The 23,495-nt window shown below is 38.9% G+C and overlaps 1 protein-coding gene across 1 annotated transcript in view; it reads left to right on the plus strand.

Moving 5' to 3' along the window:
* Positions 1-21,582, plus strand: part of EFNB2 (ephrin B2) — a 43,962-nt gene extending 22,380 nt beyond the window's left edge. The window contains exons 2-5 of the mRNA XM_061472797.1: positions 185-468; positions 17,032-17,124; positions 17,881-17,994; positions 19,599-21,582. Of these exons, the coding sequence (XP_061328781.1) occupies positions 185-468; positions 17,032-17,124; positions 17,881-17,994; positions 19,599-19,981 (874 nt within the window). The 3' untranslated portion in view covers positions 19,982-21,582. The remainder of the gene's footprint in view (positions 1-184; positions 469-17,031; positions 17,125-17,880; positions 17,995-19,598) is intronic.
* The last annotated feature ends 1,913 nt before the right edge of the window (positions 21,583-23,495 follow it).

A 23,495-nucleotide genomic window follows, 5' to 3' on the forward strand; every position in this document is an offset into this window, starting at 1 on the left:
GTGCCTCACATTTTCCCTTTTTCTCTTCCTCCCTCCCTCCCTCCCTCCCTCCCTCCCTCCCTCCCTCCCTCCCTCCCTTTTTTCTTTTTTTTTTTGTCCCTGTGTTTCCACCTCCTCCCCTCCCTCCCATATCTTTCCCGCCTCCCTCCCATATCCTTCCCCTCCTTTTTTTTTCCTGTTTCAGATTCCTTCCTGGACAAGGATTGGTACTATATCCACAGATAGGAGACAAACTGGATATTATATGCCCAAAGGTGGACTCTAAAACAGTTGGCCAGTATGAATATTATAAGGTCTACATGGTTGATAAAGACCAAGCAGATAGCTGTGCTATTAAGAAGGACAATACACCTCTACTCAACTGTGCCAAGCCAGATCAAGATGTTAAGTTTACCATCAAGTTTCAAGAGTTCAGTCCTAATCTCTGGGGCCTGGAATTTCAGAAGAACAAAGATTATTACGTCATATGTAAGTTCAAAATTTGTTGATTCCTTTAAATATAATTGTTCTTGTGTGTGTTGTCTTGTACATTACAAGCATACTAAAAAGAATGTGAATGGGTTTGGGGTTTTTTTTCTTTGAAAATATTTTCTTGTCAGCATATTTTTGACATTATTCCTGACTTCCATGGGGCCTCTGTCTCTTTTTAGCTTGGTTTGTGTAAACCAGATTAGATTGTACTTCTGCGCCTGTAAAGGGCTTCTCCTGTGCATGTATTACGTCCTGTATTGACATTGAAAGTTGTGTGCAGCCAAGCTGTGATGTGTTTCCTGCTCACAGCAGCTAAGCTGTGACATGTTTCCTGCTCACAGTGCTATTGGCTTTACACTTGAATGCTCTTATACCAGGAGCAGGATTAAGGTGGTGTGGACATTCTGAGCTGAGGCATTTTATGTGAGATGGCTGGCCGTTACTCTTAAGTGATCCAGGGATTCTAACAGGAAACACCTTTAGTCAGTTTGGTGCCAACTTTGACCATGTAACTTCCCCACAAGGGTTACTGGTGGGTTCTAGTTGAGCATGACTAACTACAGTCCATACATGCCATGTCTGTATAATAGCTAGGAGGGTTCTTGGACAAAACCTAGACTAGCATGATCTTGAATTTCCTCTCTTTTCATGGGCCTGGCCTTATAAAAAGAATGTGTGTGACACAGGCCTGTGTCCAGCAAGATAAACTTTGTGTGAGTTTTAATCTGATCAGGGATTTATAGCTGAAAACAAGTCTGGAGGTAGCCACTGTGTTTAGTGATTCAAATTACTTATGATGTGTAAAGTTAATGATGTGAATCAGGAGTTAGCATAAGCTGAGACCTCAGCAGTACCACAATGATTTACACTAGTTTAGGTTTTGTCGTTAAAATACTAAATGAGCTTGCGGGTCTCATTTAGCTCCATGGGGACTTCTGAAGTCTTGAGCAAGGATCACCGGCCAGCAGGAGATGGACAGATTCGCTGCTCTGCCTTTTCTGCAGTTACAAAGAAGTACGATCCTGGTGTATCTTACTTCATGGAGTCACAGAATAGTTTTGAGTTGGAAGGGACCTTTAAAGGTCATCTAGTTCCACCCCCCCTGAAATAAGCAGAGACATCTTCAACTAGATCAAGTTGCTCAGAGCAAGGTCCAACCTGACCTTGAGCACTGCCAGGGATGGTGCATCTGCCACCTTTCTGGGCAACGTGTTGTAGTGGTTTACCACCCTCATTGTAAATAGCTTCTTCCTTATATCTAGTCTAAATCTACCCTCTTTTAGTTTAAAAACGTTACTCCTTGTCCTGTCGCAACAGACCCTGCTAAAAAGTTTGTCCCTGAACACATTTCTATCACCTCCTTGAAAATTGGAGGGCTGATAATTGTTTTATGTAATGTCTCTAAATATTTCTTAACTTCGTAGTTAAAAATAATGGTAATTTTACAAGTGCTCTGAGCAAGTACTTTTAAAATGGAAATGGAAATGCATTTAATATAAATTAATGCTCACTTCACAGTTACATGCATAATGGTACACAGACACACTGTGTATAAAACAAGTTGTATGTCACAGAAACTAAGAATTCACTGCATTAAATATTAAATACTGAAATTACTAAGTAACAGTTGTGAGAGAAAAAAACCACCATTTTTTTGTTTTTAAAGTTTGACAAATAGATCGCTTAATATAGGCACTTTCCGTTCAGTCAAGGGGTGTATTGAAACCTGATCCCACTTACACAGCATTTAGCTTTGACAAAATTCCCACTGAAATCCAATGAGATTTACCAGGGTAAAAACTGCAAGATTAGATGTTGAGAAATAGTGTGTAATTCCAGTGAAAATGTATAGCATAAAAATGACCATGCTCAAATAGTTGCCTTTAATAATTAAATGTGTTCAGTATTGAGTGCTGCTTTTAAAAACATTCACAGCAGACCAGCTTTAGAGGAACAAATGGCACTGTTACAATTATTACCTGAAAATTATAGGCACAAATTGAGCTTTCTGATACCCTGACAGTTCTGTCATATCTATGTCATGGATTTACCCAGAGAATTATTAAATATTTCTCATTTTCATTAGTTTTGTATAATTATTTCATTATAGCAGTAAGGTATAATAGACGTTGCATTTCCTGGAAGATTACAGTATAGTGTGGTTGAAAGAACTTTCTCAGCCTTCAGCCTAATGCCTGGGAAATCACACTGGCCTTGCAGTAATACTGGAGTGCCTTAGGATATTACGTTCCCTGCTCATTCTGGCATAATCAAATGGCTAATCTATCACTGTATTGCTAGTATACTGACCAAGATGCATCAAGGCTACCCATGCATTTTAATATGCTGGACAAAGAAAACCCAATCCTTAAAACCCAGCCATCCTAAAGCTAAAATGCTTTTCTATCATTCAGGGAGAAAACAATGAACTCAGTGATGTTGGTCTCAGAAACACTAAGAGGGAAAACTAGGCCGGGGCTCAGCTAGGACACCATTTTACAGAGATACTGGAGCTGGTAGGATTTTAGCAGCTTGTGTTCAAAAGCTCATGACCCTGGTGCAGCCTTGTCAGATGCAAGTTCTGGTAGTTTACTATGATTTCTACTAGTAATATAATACATCTTAATCATGTATGCAAATCAGGCCATAAATCATTTGCATACATCTCTGTTCCCAGACTGTAATTTAACAGGGGTACTGGGTCTCCCACCAACTCTGATTCTGTCCCTTCCCCTTCCTGTTTCCCTTCCCTTTTTCCTCTTTTTGTTGTCCCCTTCCGCTGCCTCTTTTTCCTTTCCCTTACCTCTTCCCCTTTACTTTCCTTTCCCTTCCCTTTGGTAGTTTTGAGTTTTGTCTTGATTTGCTGGTTTTTGAGGGGTCTGAGGGTGTTATGAAGTGAAGGCAATGATGCATTTTATGTGCCAGCTTTTGATTTTGAAGTGTTTTAGGATCTTGTGATCCCCTGACTAAGGGGCATCAAACAAACCTGACACAAGAGTTCACTGAGCCCAGCATCTTTGTAGTGCTTACTATGTCTGTGTCTGTAGCCTAATCTCATGCTGTTTATGCTGGCAGGCTGTTGTCAGACCTTCAATAGTTTGTGCATCATCATGTACCTTTATCATCTTGCCATTATTTGAAAACACGGTCTGTTTTTCTAAGGTAATAGTATGTGCTTTGTGGAGCTGTATTAAACAGTGAAGTCTCTGTTCATAGAATCATAGAATGGTTAGGGTTGGAAAGGACCTTCAGATCATCTAGTTCCAACCCCCCTGCCATGGGCAGGGGCACCTCATGCTAAATCATATCACCCAAGGCCTCGTCCAGCCTGGTCTTGAAAACACTGCCAGGGATGGAGCATTCACAACCTCCCTGGGCAACCTGTTCCAGTGCCTCACCACCCTAACAGATTAGGGTTAGTCATTTTGGGATGAGGAATTATAACACAGGATGAAGCAGCTTCCTGAACCCTGTGTACCTTTAGGGAAATGTGGTTGTGCAGGAATTCTTCAAGCCATAATTTTTATATCATCCAAATGTATTCATGATAGATATAGCAGGAGATGTTTTCTGGTCAGTACTTCCCAAGGTCTAAGTGTATAAAGATGCTACTTTTCTCATTCCACAATTCACATTTTTTTAAAAAAGTAAAAGTGTAGATGAGTTTCTGAGATACCTGTTTTCAGATTTAGTGGTACTTTAATTCAAAAATAATCAAATCCATTTCTTGACAAAATATTCCTTAATATGAGTATCAGAATCAAAACAGTTAATTCTGTGAACAGCAGTACTTGGAAAGATGGTACTGAATGGTATTGTGGAAGTGATTAAATGATGTAATAGAGTGTCCTGGCTTTTCTATTCTTTGCCATCATCAATTTTTTGTTCCTGGGAAATTAATAGATTCGTTTTCCTACAGTTACCTGATTTCTTTTCAGCAGAACTGGAGAAGGTCAAATGTACTTGAGATCTCAGAAGTATTAATGTTAGATTATCCTAAAATATGCGACCATTTAGCTAACATATCATAAGTCTCTAAGGAAATCTTTAATCAGATGTGTGAAGGAAAATACATCATGCCCAACAATATAAATATCTGTGTGAAGGGCAAAGTTAAGCACAAGAAGAGTGTGCAGATTTGCAACTCTGATGTTTGCATTAAAAAGTCTTTTTATGTCTTTGCATGGTTAGGGAATGAAGTATAGTTTTCTGCTGTTGTGGATTACTTGGAATGAGCAATGAGTATCTTCTCAGTATTTGGGGATTGATCTGCAAGTACTTGGCTCATGGTGTAAGTGCTTCAGTGCCTCTCTCAGATGCAGGGAGAGAAGGAGGGAAATGTGTTAGCATAGTATAAGCATATATAATATGCCAGAGATGTTTACTTTGAGTGAACAGGAGTTGTCCTGAATCCTTCCCAGTCAAACCTGGCCTTTAGTCAGAGGGCACAGAGAGCGCACTGTGGTACCCTGGGTTTGCAGTGAGGAAGCGCCCTGGGGAAGAGAAGCTTGCAGGAAGCTACAACAGAGGGAAGGGAGCAGTGCTGCTTGCCTTGGAGCACCATCACGCTTCTGACATAGCTTGGCCAAGCAAGCACATACTCTCCTCACTTCATCCCTTCTTTTGAATAAGTAAAATGAAGATTATGGGCTAGCATCATCAGCATTAAAAAAATAAACCACCTGCAATGAAGCCTGCACCTGTTCAAAATTTGTAAAAGAATGGCCTGAGCCTTGGGATGGGTTTATACATGGTCCTAGAAGAGGTTCCTCTCAACTGCTTGTTCTGCCTGGACCCCATTAGCCAAGCTTGCTGAGCTAATGATGCCTTTTGGCTTTGACATTGGCAAAATTGAATAAGCAGCTTTCCTTAAATGTTTTTTGTCAACTTTTCTCAAGTGACCCACTTATGTAATTGGCCTCTGCCTTAAATTAAAAAAAAAAAAAATATATATATATATTTGATCCCTGACTAGTTTATACTAGCTAGTAGCAATGCATTGTGGATAACTGCTTTAAGAGTACTGTGGCTTTTAAAATTGAAACAGTCATTCTGAAACTTTTGCATTAGCTGGGTTTGAAAAAAATCACAAGGCTTTTTATATTTTCACTTTGTCATTCTGTTACAATTAAAGGGCAATAACTGTCTGAGGAAGAACACATTAAAGGACAATATAGATTGTGCCCTGAAATACGGCTCAGCCGGGAGGAAGAAATCTCTTTGTGTGGCCAAATAGGTTTGCATTAAAATGTTATTTCTGTATTCTGACCAAACAGTTTAAGTGCTGGCTAATCTGTCTGTATGGGCATTCTGACACCTCTCTGAGGCAGGTTTCTGTCCACAGCCCCCTGTGACCTCCCAAACACCTAGTAAGAGCTACCCAAAAGGAAACAGTAGGGTTTCCTTTGTTTGGAGATGAATTCCAAACTAGCCAAAACAGGAGACAAAAGCTATCAGAATTTCAATTAAATTTGTTTTGCAGCAAACAACATTTTTCATGCTTTTTGTGAAAGACTCTGTGGTCCCACAATCAACTGTTATTTTTTTGGTGGTGGTCATGGTAATGAAATCTGATATGATAATAGCCATACCGATTCCAGTTGTACAAAGATCACATTTTTTCTTTCCCTTCTCCTCCTCCTTCCTTGGAAAAGTAGATAAATGATTTCTTTTTAGTGTAAAATGATATCCAAAGGTCAGTCTTTGACTTTGCTGAGAGTCTTTTAAGGGATATATCAGCAATACCACTTAGCTCTTGTTGAATGAAATATAAATACAGCTCAAACAAATAATATTATTGGAGAAAAAAAGTCACTGTGCAGCTTCAGATTTCTAACAGAGTCTTAAGACCTACAGGATTAATGGAGTCATGGTCCTTCGGGGTTTTGTCCCAGACCACATAGGTCTTGTAAGAGAATAAGGCTATTTTAGATTGATGGACTTTGTTCATATTTGGTGTCATTACCTAGGCAATACCAACCGTTTATCTCCTTTAAAGTAGACAGAGATAGTTCAGCAGAAAATCTGTTATTATTTCTTTATTCCTAAGGGAAGGAAATGAAAGAGGAATGCTCAGTTTTTTAATTGATGGCATCTAGTGAAAAAATACATTTATTCTCCCCCACGTTCCCAAGTATTCCATATAGATACAGAACCAGATTAAAATAAAGAGTAATTACTCAGAGAATTATTCAGGAAATACTCAGGAATTAAACTGGTTTTAAAATTTCATAAGAAGCTTTTCGATATTTTTAGTCACTGTTTATTTTTCTCTTTTTTTAATAGTTCCTCATAATTTAAAAATATTGTAAATATTGGAAAAGCACACTAGCATCCTAAAATGCATTTAACTCTCACTTTGTCCCTAAGTTTGGTAATGAGTATTTATCTCATCAAGTGGGATCATCAGTCTTTATTTTATGTAGTTGCTCATATAGTATCTGTTACATATTACAGTATTTTAAGTCTTAAAAGGCCAGAAACTGTGTAAGTATTTATAAAGGATTTAATGAAATTGATTTTAAATACTTGAAAATATTTGTCTCATTAAAGTCTTTACATAGCTGGATTGGAGGGAAATGTACTTTAGTCTGAGGACTGTGTTAACTAAAACACAGGGTTGAAATGGTTGAAAAACAGGGTTAAATGTCAGCTTGGACCTTCTTTCCTGACTTTAGTCAATCCTGGAAGCTTTGGAGTAAGAATATTCCAGGATTTATTTCTGATAAATCAGACTATAAAACTAAGCCTGAATGGGCAGTCTTCCAGTTGCTCTTTTTCAGTTCCAAGGAAATCATGCAAATATTTCTGTGAGTAAAAGCAGGATTAGGCTTAAGGAGGTCTTAGAAGTTCTTGGAGAAGAGTCAGTACTAAGCTGATAAGGCTGTTTTTAAAAAGCATGTTCGGATCTTTGTTAGCATGATTTATCTGTTTTCTGTTCAGTAGATGAAGACAGTAAAAATAACCACAGCAGCAGACTAGTCCTTATATGCTCACTGAGCTGCTGTAAGAGAAACAGAAGTCTGAATCCAAATCCTGCCAGGGAAACTAGGAAGGATTTGTTTTTCAAGTATTTCATGTTAGCACATAAATGCATTAGACCACAGTGGTGCAGTTGATTGCAGAATTGCAGAATGGTTGACTTTGGACAGCACCTCTGGAGAAGATTTAGTCCCTTGCTCAAGCCCTTGCTCAAGAAGGCTGAACTGCAGCCTGTTGTCCCGGACCACTGTGTCCAGCTGAATTTTGAAGGGCTGCAAGGATAGAGACTCCATTCTGCCTGGACAGCCTGGTCCAGTGCTCTGTCACCTTCACATTTAAAAAGGTTTTCTCAGGTTTAAACAGCCTTCCCTGTATTTCAGTTTGTGCCCATTGGCTCTTGTCCTGTCAGTGAGCACCACTGAGAAGGGTCTGGCTCTTCCTTCTTTACTCTCCTCACCAGGTATTTATACACATAGGTAAAATCCCCCTTAGCTGCCTTTCCCCAGACTGACCAGTCCCAAGTCCTGTACAGACGCTCCAGTTCCTTCATCATGCCTTGTTTTCTCCAGACTGAACAGTCCCAAGTCCTGTACAGATGCTCCAGTTCCTTCATCATCTCCATAAGCATTTACTGGACTTGCTTCCTTAAGTCCATGTCTGTGTTGTACTGGGAGCCCATGACTGCACCCTGCACTCCAGTGGTGGCCTCTCCAGTGCTGTGTAGAGGGGAAGGATCACCTCCATTTGCCTGCTGGCAGTGCCCTGCCAAATGCAGCCCAGAAGGCTGTTGGCTGCCTTTGCTGCCAGTGCACATTGCTGGCTTATGGTCAACTTGGTGTCCACCAGGACTCCAGTGCCTTTTCTGCAAATCTGCTTTCCAGGTGTTTGGCCCCAGCCTGTGTTGAAACTCAGTTCCACCTGCCATCCAGAGGCTGCCACAGCAGATTTGGTAGCAGAATAAAGACATTCTTGAAATAATTTGTGTAGCAGAAGGGAAAAAAAAAAATTAAAAAGAAAACTTAATAATGTTATACTACTGAAACACTAGTGAAATATTAAAATACGTATGAACATAATTATTACAAGTATCGGTTCTCCTGTTTAATTACAGTTTTTCAAAATTTCACACACTGCTGGATTAACATTCTCATCCCATCAGAGTTTCTTAAAATGTACTGAGATGTGCCTATGTGATAATTTCTAAAAAAGCTAAACCCCTTAATTTCTTACAGTGAGTATTTGAACTAGAGGTCCTGTAGCACCTTGGAAAGTCACATTGCTTTATTTCAGCAATGTTCCCTCATAAAGTTTTGCTCCGTGGGTATTCCAAAGCTCTAAACACAAACATAAGCATACTGCAATCAAAACAGTGCTTTACTTCTGATCATCTTTGCCAAACACACAGTCATCCCATGGTATCATAATTGATCTCAGTACTAAGGTGCCAAACTCTGTGTTGCTGAAGAATAGTTAGATGATGTAAATAGCTTTTTGTGTTTTGCAATAAAGCACACTTTTGTTGTGCTTGATGTAAAAGCAGGAGATGAAGGTATTCTTTTATTGAAGCAAACATGTGGAAAATTGCTCTAGATTGTTGTAGTGCTGAGCATCTCCCCTGAAAAAAATGAGGTTCATCTGTAGGGCAGACTCTGAATGTGGCACTTTATTAGGGTTACTTCTGGACTCTGTGTGGTCAAAGCAGATAACATCATGTCCGTCTAAATTGTTCTGACCATGAGACTGGCACATTTTTTCATCTATAGTGTTATATTCTAAACTGTCACTAGGCATTAATTCAGTCACTGGTGAAGTCCTACCACCTAGAGATGAACTCTGCCTCAAAGTGATGTTTTCCACTTCAGTGCTACTCGTATAGCAATTACTGGGTCATTAATATCATTGCATGCAATTAGTGACAGTAGAATGAGCAAGAGGTTTGTTATTTATTTAATATGAACTTTCACTATAACCCTTCTTTATCCAAGTGCTACAGACAGAAAGCAGAGAGATTTTCAAGGCAGATGAACTTTCTTCAAGAGTGGGGTAGGGTTTGTACAATACAGAAAATAGGTGCTCACTTAATGTTAAAGCTTCTGCTTTTGTTCCAGCAAGCTGGCTTGTCATTAACAATAATCAGTGTAACTTGAATGCTAACTAATTCTATTAGTTCTGTTCAGCTGAACTGTTAAGCAAAGCTTGTTGTGGTGGTGGGGAGATACTTCTCCCCATCCATGACAGACTTCTGCCAGTAGTGTGCTGGGAGAAAGGATAAACTTATGCAAAATACCTGTTTGTGGTTGGTGAAGTTAACTAGCTAGTAATCTGCTTTAGATGCATACTTTCTGATATACACTGAATACATCATAATTAGTGGGCTTGCATCTGCCACAGTTACTTCAGCGCTCTCAAATATATAATTTGTTTATGTAAACTAGAAGCAACCATGTGTGCAGTAGATCATTATCTGACATTTCTCAGAGTATGTGAAATATGGAGCTGAAATACTTTTAGAAATGTTTAACTGTAATGAAAGACTTAAATTGTCAGTCATAGGGATACAGTATTGAGACGCTTTTTAATTTTTGTATAATCTCTAAATTACTCCAAGACAACTTGCACTGAAGCAAGTAGGATTTTGTTGTGGGTGGATGCTGTGACCTTCTGTAATAGATAATTATTCAGCCAATAGTTTGCTGTTTAGTGCACTTCAACTGTGGTATTCCTTAACCAAGAGATAAAATGGTGTTGTTTTTAAAATGATAAGCAACAGAAACTCGTCAGAGCTCAACAGCTTTTTTGATGCTTTCCAACTGTATCTTGCGCGCTCCTTTTCCCTTTATGACTTTGTTAACATAAAGGACTTTATTTATTTATTTACCACCTGTACTCTTGGATGATGCTGTGTCTCCCTGTAATTAATAAAATCATTCTGAATGTAGGATACTTTACAAGAACTCTGTCCCTATTCTGTGCTTAATACTTGGATGGTCCTTCTCAGTTGGATGGTATGAGATACTGGAAGGGAGAGTCTGTGGATTTCCGGAAGTGTGCCTGGAATTAACCAGCTGGTATATAGTAAGGTATATTGCAGCACAGAACTGATTGCCCTGTCTTGCTTCTGTCCTCCACAAATTGAGACTTTTGTGGGGAATTATATAAAGACCCTTGTATGAAGAGTCTCATCTAAGTACACAAGTCACACAATTTGCCTATGTTTTAGAGCAGTAGTTAGCAATGTTAATCACAAGGTTTCCCTGTAAAGCCTTTGTCTTCTTCCAGGTAAGAAGAGGCCTGTTTTTTATTTACTTCATTTTGTTCTAGTTTTAGCTTAACTGGGGAGGGCATTGCTTATTTGTGCAGAATACTATTTGTGGATACTGTTTAGATACAAATCCTGAGACATACAACATAGGACTTAATTTTAAAAAACAACAAGAATGAGAAGTGGAAAAGAAGGGATAATTCTTGTCCTTTTCTTTACATGAAACTGTCGCCTCGTATGTGGATAGAGGGAAAAAAGGCTTACTTCAACAGTATTTATAAATACTCTATAAGCTTTAGTTTAAGAGAAAAACTTGATTTGAAGAAATGTGTGGAATAAGACTGAGAGAATGAGAGTTTCTGAAAGGCCTTTAGGTTGAGAAACTCAAAATCCTGCTGCCACCTTGATTTTGCAAGTAGGACAAATGAAAACCAGACATGGTTAGAAAACTGCAAAATTATTGGTAGACCATTTTTACACATTTTTCATGACTGTCTTGGTGTCCTAAATTGTATTAATTGAGCCAGTTCAGAAGGTTTTAATCTTTTGTATTAAAGACTCTCTGTAAGATCGGTGGAAAAGTTAGGATGTGATTTTATTGTCTGTAGATAGCAACACAGACAACACAGTGACAGTACTCCATGCAACTATTCATTATGCATTTAAGTTTTAGCTCTTACAGTCCAGGTTTCACACTGCTGATAGTTAAATTCTGGAAGACAGTTTCTTCTTTTTTTTTTGTTCAAGTGAAGGGTTCAGTGTCAGTCTCACTAAAAGTAAGGGTAAACCGTTAGTAGCTGGTAGTAGAAATTGGTGTGAATATCTTTTCTCTAAACTCTCTGCAGCTCACTCAAGCTTTTACCAAGTGTTTGCCAAGCTATACCTGTTCTTTGGTGAGTGTCCTGAACAATTTTTTCCATTTGTTTCAGATCTCCATGTAGGTCTGGCATTGCTAATAAGTGGAGTAAGGAAAAAAAACCCATTTCATTTAATTAAAACACTCTTTCTGTTACCTCAGCTGCCTTGTTCTTCATCCCTGGCTGGTCTAGAAACACCTCTGTGTTGTGATCTGTGATTCGTGGTTTCGCAGTGTGTGATTTCTGGTGTTCTTAAATCTGTCCCATAAATTTAGATAATTTATGGGAAAGAAGAAGTATTTATTTGGTGCTTTGCTAAGACAGTCATTAAAAGGACCAAAAGCAGATGAAAGCAGTCAGAGGACAAATGCACAATGCTTGACCAAAATAGTGTTCTATTACTTAGTAAAATAAAAAAACCCTCAAAAACTTTACATGCGCTTAGTAATCCTGTGAGTGCATATGAGATCAAGTGCAGATTTACTTTAAGAATAACTTCTTACTGCTGTTAGATCTAAAGCTTTCATGGATTTTTGCTGCTGTTCAGGCTCTTCCATTTCATTTCTAAACACAGCTGGGGAAAATTGGAGGCGGGTAGGGTTATTGGATTTTATTTAGCTCTGATTTCGAAAAACCTGTTTTCTGATGCTGAATTCAAGCAGTATTTAAGGAAAAAAAAAAAAGGTGAAAATCACTACCATCAGACAGTACTGATCTACCCCAAAGAAACTTGTAATTCTATTTTTCTATTAACAGGCCCATACCAGCAGCAATTAATTCTTGATGACCTCGTCAATGATACGCCTTTAATACATGGCCAAATGGCTTGTATTGTGAGCACAATAAGGGGGGGGGGGGGCTAAACCAGTTTTGCCCTCACCCATCAGTTGGCATCACTCATTCATTCTTACAGTCTGTGGAAACAGAAGAGGTCACAGGAAAACTAAGTATGATGTTCATAATTTCTTTCTTTAGCTATGTAGTGTTGGTTCAAAGGACGTAACATTTAATTTGCAAGTAGGTAATGTTTCTCATAATTCTAAGACATAAAAGTATGGGTAATAATTGTGGCAGAATTACGAGGCTGAGATTTTTGTCTGCTGTTTTTCTTTTAAGTAATTGTGATGGCATTTTTTCATTTTGTAATGTGGGTTTTTAGGAGTGAAGGAAGTTGAATTTTTGTGACTGTGCCTTCATTTGTAATCTCTTTGTGAATGAAAGCTATATACAGGCACAAATCCAGCAGCTTAATTCTCCATCTGATTAGAGCAATGTTACCAACCTGATAGGTTGGAAACAGCCAAGATCCATGCAGTGGCTTAGCCTCCTGGGAATCAGAGTAATAACAATCAAATGAAGACATATTAAAATGTAATATTACTTCCTCTCCATGGGGACTGTGTAAGAGTCATAGCCAGGAACTATTCTTGTCAGCTGACTGTTTCGCTTACTGATTCCCTGCCTCTGCATTTATGACTAATGTATTTCAAACAGTAAATAACACTTGTGAAGTTTTAAAAACAAATAAATGTAAAGCATTTTACATTGATTTACATGACTTGCAGGTTTTGGGGGTGGGTTTTTTTTGGCTTTTTGTTGTTGTGTTTTGGGGGTTTTTTTTGTCTTTTTTAATAACATATTTTGAAGAAGAGACAGAGCTGGAATGAAATCCTTTGGTCTGAATAATTTCATTTCTTGTGTAAAGGAGAGGGTATGTTAAGGCACTGTTTTATGAAACTGAAAATCTATACTAGCTTCTCGAATAAGTGTGTATCAGCAGACTCTTAACCATAATTTCATAACTAGTCAATTTTTTCTGAAAGTTGAAAACCCATCGCTTAAATTCCTTATAAAATGGCAGCTGCTGATGTATTCAAGGAATGCAGACACACAGTGTCTGTGTACGCAGAGCTCAAACATCATTTTTGATTGGCTGCTGTGAGTATTGCCTATAAATTATGATTTTGTCAGAAAGTCTTAAAATTATTAGAGATTTTAGGGCAATTATATGTGTTTATTTGTAGGTGTGGTTAAACTGTCAACTGAATAATTCAGTGTGCTTTTGACTGTAATTATTAGTTTTGTAATTGACACCAGTGGAACAAGACAGGTCTCAGAAAATCAGAGGTACCTATCCATCAAAAGATTTAAAAATATTTTGCTACCTGTTTAGCAACATCGTACTTGAATTTAGTTTCCTATGTGTTGCTGTATTAATACAAAGTGGTGTGGGATCCTGAGAACATTTAATACTCATGAGAAACTGTGTCAGTCATTAATGATGTTTATTAATGTCAATATTTAAGGAATATCTGATCTTCTTAGCACAGGGCTGTATGTAAAATATATCACTTTTTAAACCTATTTAAAAAAAATGTGCAAACTGTTCTTTTTTATATATGTATATAAAAATAAACTGGAGGGAAGGTCTAGGTTTTGATCGTACAAACACACCGGGGAGTAGCTGTTCCGTTTTAGACACAAGAAGATTGTGTTATGTTTCTGTGTTTATACCCAAAACGCCTATCACAGACACTGGTGGTTTTTTTTGAAATATCCTTTCATTGTGAGTAGAGCTCCAGGTACAGGGTCACTTTGATGCAGAAATGAGAGTGCAGTGGAGGAGTCTACATGATAGTGGGTGTAATTTTCATTTGGAGATCAGTATAGAAAGGCAGTGGCGAGTGTTTGAGGAATATTTTGTGCTCACTCCCTTGTTTGACTTCTGTACACTGAACTGTCAAGGGGCATTAGCAGTATGAAACTATATTTTCTCTGATGTCCCAGATTGCTGCTTTTTCTCAGTGCAGCTTTTCAAAGCTTGAAATGATGTGCTTAAAACTGCCCACTTTGTTCCTGGTACACTAGGGATATGTGAGGTTGTATTTCGATAGTCTTAATAAATTCTGAAACATAATTTCTTCCAGTGGCCTTGGGTAATTGTCGGTTTAATTACAGGGAGCAGCTGAGATGGAAACTTTGCTTTGTCACTGAAATGCACCTCTTTGAAAATCCCCCGTTCCTTGGGACGTGGCAGTCTGTACTCTGAGCTATAACATAGGCTTTTGTGAAAACCCCTTGAAGAACAGTGGAAAAAGTGAATACTTCTGCAAATTCATTCATCTGACATCAAAGCTAAAGCATTCTTTTAGCAAGCGAGGCAGATTGAGCTCTCGTAGGCACACAACCAGACTCATTGTACATCTGGGCCTTCCCGTTTGGAGACTGTATTTGAAGTAATTTTGCATTCTTTTTGCCATCTTACTTTCTTATTCTGTACTGAGGTCAGACTGCATCCTCTGCATCTTACTGAGGTCTCCTGCTCTGTGGGTTAAATGGATAGGCCTTTAAAGACTAAAAAGGCATTGATGTTAAGAAGAAGCAGTACTCTGTTCAATTAAAATCAAGTAGAAGTGTTTAAGGTAATGTGAGCCCCCAGCACCTTGATTAAAAAACGAACGAAGGGTAGCAGAAAATGTGAGGCAATGTCAGTGTTTATTAGTTGTACTTTCAGTTGATGCTCAGCTTTGGTATTTCTATTTACTGCTTTTTTTCCCATGTCCTTTGCTGGTACATTGGCAAATAGGTCATAAAAAACACTTTCAGCAAAGATGCATTTGATTTATGTCCAGAACAGGTTCTTAGTATTGATTTTTTTCCCCTCTGGAAAAAAAAAAAAACAAAAGAAAACAAAACTGTATGTCTCCATTATTTTCTGAGCATGGCAATGCAGTGGCACATTTCAGATGACCTTTTATCTTAAATAACTCAATATGTTCTTCTGTGTTTTAAAAAGCCTTTTTGCAAGTTACAAAAAAAAAAAACCAAAACGTAATTGCATATGTGGCCATTGTAATGTTTTTACAGGGGGGAGGGAACAAGGGGAGGAACTGGGACGGACCACATATTAGGAGAAGGGAATTTTAGGAAAAGAAAGCGCAATTTGGGAAGTTCGTATGGTGGCCGTAATTCGAGTTTGTCACAAAGGAGGCAAAGTGGAACAAAACCAAGAAGTAGATCAAAGGCTAGGAAGCAGGGTTCAGCGGTATGGGGTTTATATCTTTATGGCTAGAGAGAAGATTAGAGCAAGAAAAATACTGCCGTGGGGCTAGGAAGACATTGCGAAAGAGAAAGGAAATATACATAGGCTGCATTTGAAAGAAAATCCCCAAGGAAGGCAGAAAAAGAAGGAGAGAGAATTAAAAACAAAGATATGAACAGTGTGAAGCCCTGGTTGAATTAGATCCCGAGCTGAAAGGAGAAGGCAAGAAAGTGATAAACATTTTGCCACAGCCACGACAAGTACTGAGCTCTGCTATATCCCATTTTCTATTTGTTTTCTCCAGTTGGTGGCCCGGTAATGGTGCATGTGCATATTGTACCTGTTTGTATGTGTTTTGGGCCTGGAATAAACAGCTTCAAGAAACGACAGTGAAATTCCCACCTCTAGGGCAACCAGAGTGGGAAAACCCGTTTCACTCCCTAACTAGAGAAGCCAGAGTCCACTGCTGGTGGACATGTCTGCATTACCACCATGACTGGGGCACCAGCACACGTGCCAGCGGTGGATGGTGCCTGGCGTGGTGTGGGGTGGCCACAGCGCCTACACCCGCGGAGCTGCCAAATGGTTTCCCAGCAGCTGTTGGGGTTTTGCAACCAAGAGTTGGCTCGGGCGGCAGCAGCGGCGCACCCCTACACTGTGACTCAACGTTTTGGATTCTCTGAGGGAGTTGTGCTTGGTGCTGGAATTGCATTGCAGTGTCAGCTTGTGGCAGGGTTGTGTGTTTCCAGCCAGCACCTAGATAAGAGTGAACAATATAAACAGAGGGGAAAGCACCCATTTGTTTGTACGAGATCAAAGGTTTCCATGAGAATAGTGTGTTCCCCCCTGCCACCTGCCCCCACGGAGGCTCCCCAGTGCTGAGAAAAGTGAGATTGTACTTTAAAATATTAAATGGTTTCCCAATCAGTGTAGAATCTCGGCTTTCACCTGGGTCTTTTGTAAGGAGATTTGTAATAGAGGAAGCAGGTGTAATGTGGTGATTATAAAGATATTGTTGAAGGGGGGGAAAAAAAAGAGGTGAGTTTTCAGTGCTTTGCTCCTCTGAGCCTTCCAGGGCTTCCTTTTCAGCTGACTCCCATCACCCTTATAGCAAGGTGCTGTGTTTTCCGGCCAAGCCAGTCAGTCAGTTGTGCATAGAAAAAAAAGGTTACTGGGTAAATCTGAAACCTTGATAACACATTCCTCCATTTGTATATATTGCATGGCTTACCAGTGTATTCATTCCTTTGGCTTCCAGCATTTCACAACCTGCCATAGGTCAGCCTGAGCAACAAGAACAGGTCCTGGTAGATTGAAAGATTTCTGCTTTCAGACATTCATGTTCACATCACTTTGCCTGTTGATTTCCTGTTTTTTATTTATTTTTATATTTTTATTTTTCTTTTATTTTTGATCAGCAACATCAAATGGGTCTTTGGAGGGCCTGGATAACCAGGAGGGAGGGGTGTGCCAGACAAAAACCATGAAGATCCTCATGAAAGTTGGACAAGGTAAAGACCATCTGCTGTTTCATGAAATCACTTTGATCAGTCTCAGTGTCCTTTTAGTTTTCAGGCTTCTTTTAGCGGTGTAAAACAGGGAGTCACCGGAGTCTAGTGCAGTCATTCCTCCCTTTAGTCTGAAAGCAAAGCCTATTTTCTCTTCCTAGGCTACTGACAGATTTCTACAGAAGGAGGGTTAGCGTAATAAGATCTCTTCATTGGAGAGGTCCCTAGAAGTAAAGGTCACCTGGGAATAGTGTGTTTCAGTCATTTTTATTTTTATTTTAAAAACAAAAGCCACAATTCTAATGCTCAAAATTATTTAAAATACATGAAAGGAGGGAAACTAATATTTCTATAGTTTGCTTGTTACAAATTCTGATTACAGAGAGGTTTTTGTTCATTGTCTCTTTCCACATATAGATAACCTATTGTGCTGGAAGAAAGAATTATTCTTCTAAGTAGAGGTTGGTTTAGTAGTCAGTCAGCTTCCTTAGTTAAACTGAATGTCATCTGCAAAGGTTTTCTTGCCAATTACAGGAGTCCCTATAGTTTCTGCAGATGGCCTCACAATTTAAACCTCTGAAATAACTAATCTGATCATTTTGCTTTAAAAGGAAAATTACATTCTTGTATCTCCCAGTCCTCTGCATAAAGATTCTTCTGTTCAAAACCATTTGTGTCTCACAAGGTACTGAGAGCCAGCTTATAAGGCTCCTTACCATCAAGCACTGAAGCTGCATGAGCCATCTTTCTCTCCCCCAGATCCCAACTCGGCAGGGCTGCCCCGGCACACGGATCCCACCAAGCGCCCTGAGCAGGAAGCTGGCACCAATGGGAAGAGTTCCACCACCAGCCCTTTTGTGAAGGATCACTCAGGTGGGTATGGTGGCAATTGTACCTGGGGTGAGGCTCCAGCCTTTGTCCCCAGATGTGTTTTATTTTACCATTAAAGTGCCAAAAAGACAATTTTTTTTCATACTGAAATGAAACAAAAGCCAGTTCTAATGCTCTGGTGGATAATGTCTGGGAGCTGCAAGTTCTGGCAACAGCTGCTCTCTCCCCCTTTCTACTCTGCAGTAGAAGTTAATTACATCTTGTGAGAATATCACTCATTTACAGGAAAGTTTTTGGACAGGACATTCACTGAGCAGCTTTACAGTGGTGAATGCTGCCTTACATTTTGTATTCTGGCAGATGAATGAGTCTTTCTGTCTTTCTCTTCCCATATAATACATTATCAAGTGGTTCTTGACAGCAATTTATAAAGTTTATTTTAAGGCATCTATAATTAATGTCCTGATCTTTTAACTGACCATATAAAGTCTGCACTTGAATGGCTGGACTTTCACTAAATTAAAAGGTTTGCTTTTCTAAAATAATTATCTAAGCAAGATAAATAGATGGTTCCAAACAAATATCTTCAGGATGCATTGACAACATTAGATGACAAGAAAAAACCTAACTCTTAAGACCCATGGTCTCTGGAAGAAAGTTTGGTGAATTGGAAATGCTAGAAAGCAAAACTTTCTGGCAGTTGATTCTGGGATTTCCCCAAATGGCTGCAAGTTTTCCTTGCCAATTCTGTCATTAGTTACTGGGCTAATGAATCTTTGATACAGTGGTCACTAGCCAGGGTTCAGCTAATTCCTACAGAGGTTCCAGGAAAAAAAGTTCACAGTTACGTGCACGTGGTAGCTGCAGCACTCTTCCACCTGTGAGTTAGGATCAAGATGGGGAAGTCCAACTTTTCAAGTGACAAAGGGTCAAGTGATCTTTCATTTAATTTTTGTGACAAATACTATGATGGGGTGACAGCACAAAATATTCAACAGAAACAATATTTCAGCACATGAGCTTTTCCTATCTACCAAATGTGTGGTGGTGTTTTCTTGTAAATAAAATGTAAGTTAATACAAGCCGATACATGCCAGAGCCATTTTGCCTGTCTCCCACACTGCCTCAAGCTCCTTTGTTTTGTGTGCAAGCAAGAGGAGTCCGTGTAAAGAGGCACTAAGAATGGTTTAGCTTAAATCGATACTTGAAGGATAAAATAGCAGAAGAACAGTGTGACACTGAATAGAACCAGTTGGCCTGAGAATTGCAATTTCTGTGTTATTTTCCCCTGCAGTTGTATACCACCTCTCTCTGCTGCCTGGGGCTGGCCAGCATCTGTTAAAAGATGCGGTGTGCATTAAAGGCTGCCTTGTCAGTGCCAGTCCTTGCTGCTGATGGATGATGATGTATGAAACAGGGTGGTTTGGGAGCAGCACAAAAGTGAGACCAACAGACACAAAGTCTTGTTTAATATTGATTGCTGACTTCGGCTGTTTGCATTTAGCTATCTAACAGGGTAATTGGTTTGTCAAAGTTTAGCTGTCAGTTAATTCTTCCCAGTGTTGCTTACTCTATACATTTTAAGCAGTGTAAGTGTGTCGCAGCATGGCAATAACATTTGTTTATTGTATTTCTGTTCTTTTCAGGATCTAGCACAGATGGCAGTAAGGCTGGGCACTCCAGTATACTGGGTTCAGAGGTGGCCTTATTTGCAGGGATTGCATCAGGGTGCATCATTTTCATCGTCATCATCATCACTTTGGTGGTTCTTTTGTTGAAGTACCGGAGAAGACACAGGAAGCATTCCCCGCAACACACAACAACTCTCTCACTTAGTACATTAGCCACCCCAAAACGCAGTGGCAACAACAATGGTTCTGAGCCCAGTGACATTATCATTCCTTTAAGGACTGCAGACAGTGTTTTTTGCCCCCACTATGAAAAGGTCAGCGGCGACTATGGACATCCGGTGTACATAGTTCAAGAGATGCCTCCTCAGAGTCCAGCAAACATTTATTACAAGGTCTGAGAAACACACAACCAACTCTGTGGTACAGTTGAGTCGTAGAGGAAACTTGCTGGTCAAATGCTTTCTGTTGGAGTTTGTGGTGACGCCTTGTGCACTAGCATTGACTCAAGCACAGGGGGGAGAAGGTGACAGCTCTTTCTCCAGGAGCCGACATGAGCTGGACAGCTTACCTAGTCTGTAGAATTCCTGTCAGTGAAAAAGTATTCACTAAAAGCTGGAAGACTTTTATGTAGAAGATGCCCATTCTGATTGCTGTACTGTTTTTACATTCATCATCCTCAAAGCCATGTGCTGCAGGCATTCAGGCATGTACAAAAGCCAAGGGAAGATGGAGTGATCTGTGGATGTTAATAGCTCTAGGCATCCTGCGAAGGTGCTCTAGGATATATCAAGCTTGAAATGCAATCTTCTGACTTTTGTGTGTCTCTCTCAGCATGTACTGGATTTGTCACACAGACCTTGGTGTCTAAGTAAGACTTGTTAAAGTTCTCTTGCTTTTAGTCTGTCACTGTTCCATTTGTTTCTGTTACCGGGGCTCTGCCATCCTTCACATGAGATTTCCTTTCACTCCACCTCCTGAATCACTAATCGAACATTAATGTTTGGAGATCCACGCTCCATCCATCTGCTACAGCAGCCTCACTCGAATGGGTAATGCATTTATAGAAATCGTGTTTGATAGTAAGGAGCCTTCCAGCCAAAAAGTTAGGCTGTCAACAAAGTCAAGAGCAGAACTGGGTGATGGATGGAAGGGCTGACTGCAGTTGCAGTTAATACTGCTGTCTCAGAAATAGAAGCTGGGAAGAAAAAAAGAAAACAAAACAAAAACACATTTAGGTAGCACAGCACTTTGGTATGCTAAGTTTTAAGAGGCAAGTAGGAGACACAGTAACGCACGCAGTGGATTAGGGCTGCATTTGAAGGAATTCATGGTTATCTAATACCAGTGTGCAGAAAAAAAAATAGTACCTTCAGTACAATAGAACAAAGGGGTATTGTTAGTAAGTGAACAAGCTTGGAGAGGACAAGACAATAGCAGGCCGCTGAGGATAGATTAGGGGAGGGCTGTTGTGGTACTGGCAATAAAGTATACAGCTTTGAAGCTGTAGCAAAAACGTCTGCTTTGGATGACTTTTAAGCAGACTCAGCTGCTATACTGTCACATTCTGTTAAACACAGGGAAAGCGTTTAAGAAAATAGCAGAGAGCAAACTGAGCAAGATGACTGTAAGCCAACAGGTCAAATGAGCTGTAATTCTGTCACTGGTAAAGTTGTGGAAAGAAAAAAACCCAAACCAACCAAAAACCAAACCCAAAATAAAACCCCAACACTTTCTCATCTCTAAAGTAAGAGAATTTCTTTCTGACTGAGCCTTTTGACACTTTGGTTTACTATAGTGCTGTCCCTGCACAGTGAGTTTAGGTACTGTGACTGACACAGCCGTTCATTGGTGCTCTGTTGAAAGTTAAAGCACATATGGCAAACCTCTTGCAGTCCGTAAGAATAAAATAAATTATGACACTGAGATGGAGAAGGAAAATAGATCTTTATTTATAATAGGTGTATAGAACACAAGGGATATAAAGTGTTTTTCTTTCATTTGTTCTTTCTTACTGTTTTGTTTTGGTTTGCTTTTTTTACTAATATATATTTTGAGATTGCACAGAATCTACACCAGAAGATGTGAAATTCTTTTGCGGCAATTAAATAGTCTTAACTTGTCATCATTTTGCATATATATATATGTGTGTGTGTGTATACATAAATACACACATATATATGTCTTTATATGCATGTATATGCATATATACGTATACACACATTTTTTCTCTAAAAAGAAACTGCTTCTGGGAAAAACATTAGCCATCCAAAAATAACAATGGAAGCATATTAAAAAAAAAAAAAAAAAAGAAAAAAATTAATCCAAAGCATCTCATACAAGAAAACTACGAAATATAAGGCTCGAAATATCGAAATATCAGGAAGTCAGTGTTACTGCATCACATATTTAACAGTAACAAGGCGTGCCGGCATTATTTTGTGTGTTGTGTTTTCCCTTGCCTTACAGGCTGATGTGTTCTGTAGATTTCATTGAGGTTCGTAGATGGGGGTTTCAGGTTAAAGTTTTCTCTTTAGCATGGCTGTTCCCTACAGCTCCCACCCTGGGGAGGAAATAAAAAAACTCTTACTTTTATATGTGCTATGCAAATAGACATTTCTAACATAGTCATGTTACTATGGTAACACTTTGCTTTTTGACTTGGAAAGAAAATGTAGCAACAGCATTTGGGGATCTCAGACCTCCAGTGAGCACCTGCAAGGAAAAAAAAAAGAAAAAAAAGAAAAAATATCTGTCATAAAAATGATCACTCTCTTTGTTTCCTGAACCTGAAAATGATGTTGGGATGTTGGTCCAAAAGAGAAACAAAACAAAACAAAAAATCCCAACCCATGGTTCTGTGGAAGGTTACCATGGTGACTAACTACAGTACATATGTAATTCTTTTCAACAACCCTTCCTTTCTGTGAATCCATCCATACAAGGTTCTCTTGTAAGTCATTAAGATTTTATTTTGGGGAGGGGGTGTACGGGGGAAGGGAAAAGATGGGTTTACTGATACCAATTTTTATTAAATCAATGCTTCATCAGTTAGCTACATTCTAGTTATGTACTAAACTGTGAAAAAAAAAAATCAGATGAATTGCTCAAGAGCAACCTGCAACCATTTGAAAAGAAAAAAAAAAATGTACTGTGCATCTGTTTTGTGTCTGGTGCAGAATTATGACAATCTACCAACTGTTCCTTTCTTTGACGTTGGTCCAGCTTTGAAAAGTTACTGTAAATGCCTTGCTTGTATGATCATCCCTAGTCAACCGACTTGGAATTTGCACCATCATGTCTAAGTGAAGATGCTGTAAATAGGTTCAGATTTACTGTATATGGATTTGGGGTGTTACAGTAGCCTTATTCACCTTTTTAAATAATAATAAAAAATCCCACATGAAAACAAGAAAAATGGCTTTTCTTAACCAGATTGTGTATATAGAGCAATGTTGGTTTTTTATAAAGTCTGAGCAAGATGTTTTGTATAAAATTTGAATTTTGCAATGTATTTAGCTACAGCTTGTTTAAAGGCAGTGTCATTCCCCTTTGCACTGTATTGAGGAAAAAAATGGTATAAAAGGTTGCCAAATTGCCGCATATTTGTGCTGAAATTGTGTACCAGGTATATTTATTTAAGAATTTCTTTGTCCAGTTTGTAAGTAACACAGTATTATGCTTGAGTTACAATTTTTTTGTTTTGTTTTGTTTGGTTGGTTTTTGTTTGTTTGTTTCATTCTGTTTTAAGACTAGCCGGTCATAAGTTTGAAATCTGCTTTAGTTCCACATTGCAATTAGTTCCCAGAAAATGAAAATTATGAAAATCACATTCCACATCTGTTTCAAACTGAATTTGTTCTTAAAAAAATAAAATATTTTTTTCCTATGGAAACCTTGCTTTTAAGTATTTTC

Source organism: Pezoporus flaviventris, unplaced genomic scaffold (assembly GCF_033815535.1).
Source record: "Pezoporus flaviventris isolate CSIRO_AGI_PZ_B2104156 unplaced genomic scaffold, CSIRO_AGI_Pfla_v1 ptg000072l, whole genome shotgun sequence".
NCBI classification, from domain to species: domain Eukaryota; kingdom Metazoa; phylum Chordata; class Aves; order Psittaciformes; family Psittacidae; genus Pezoporus; species Pezoporus flaviventris.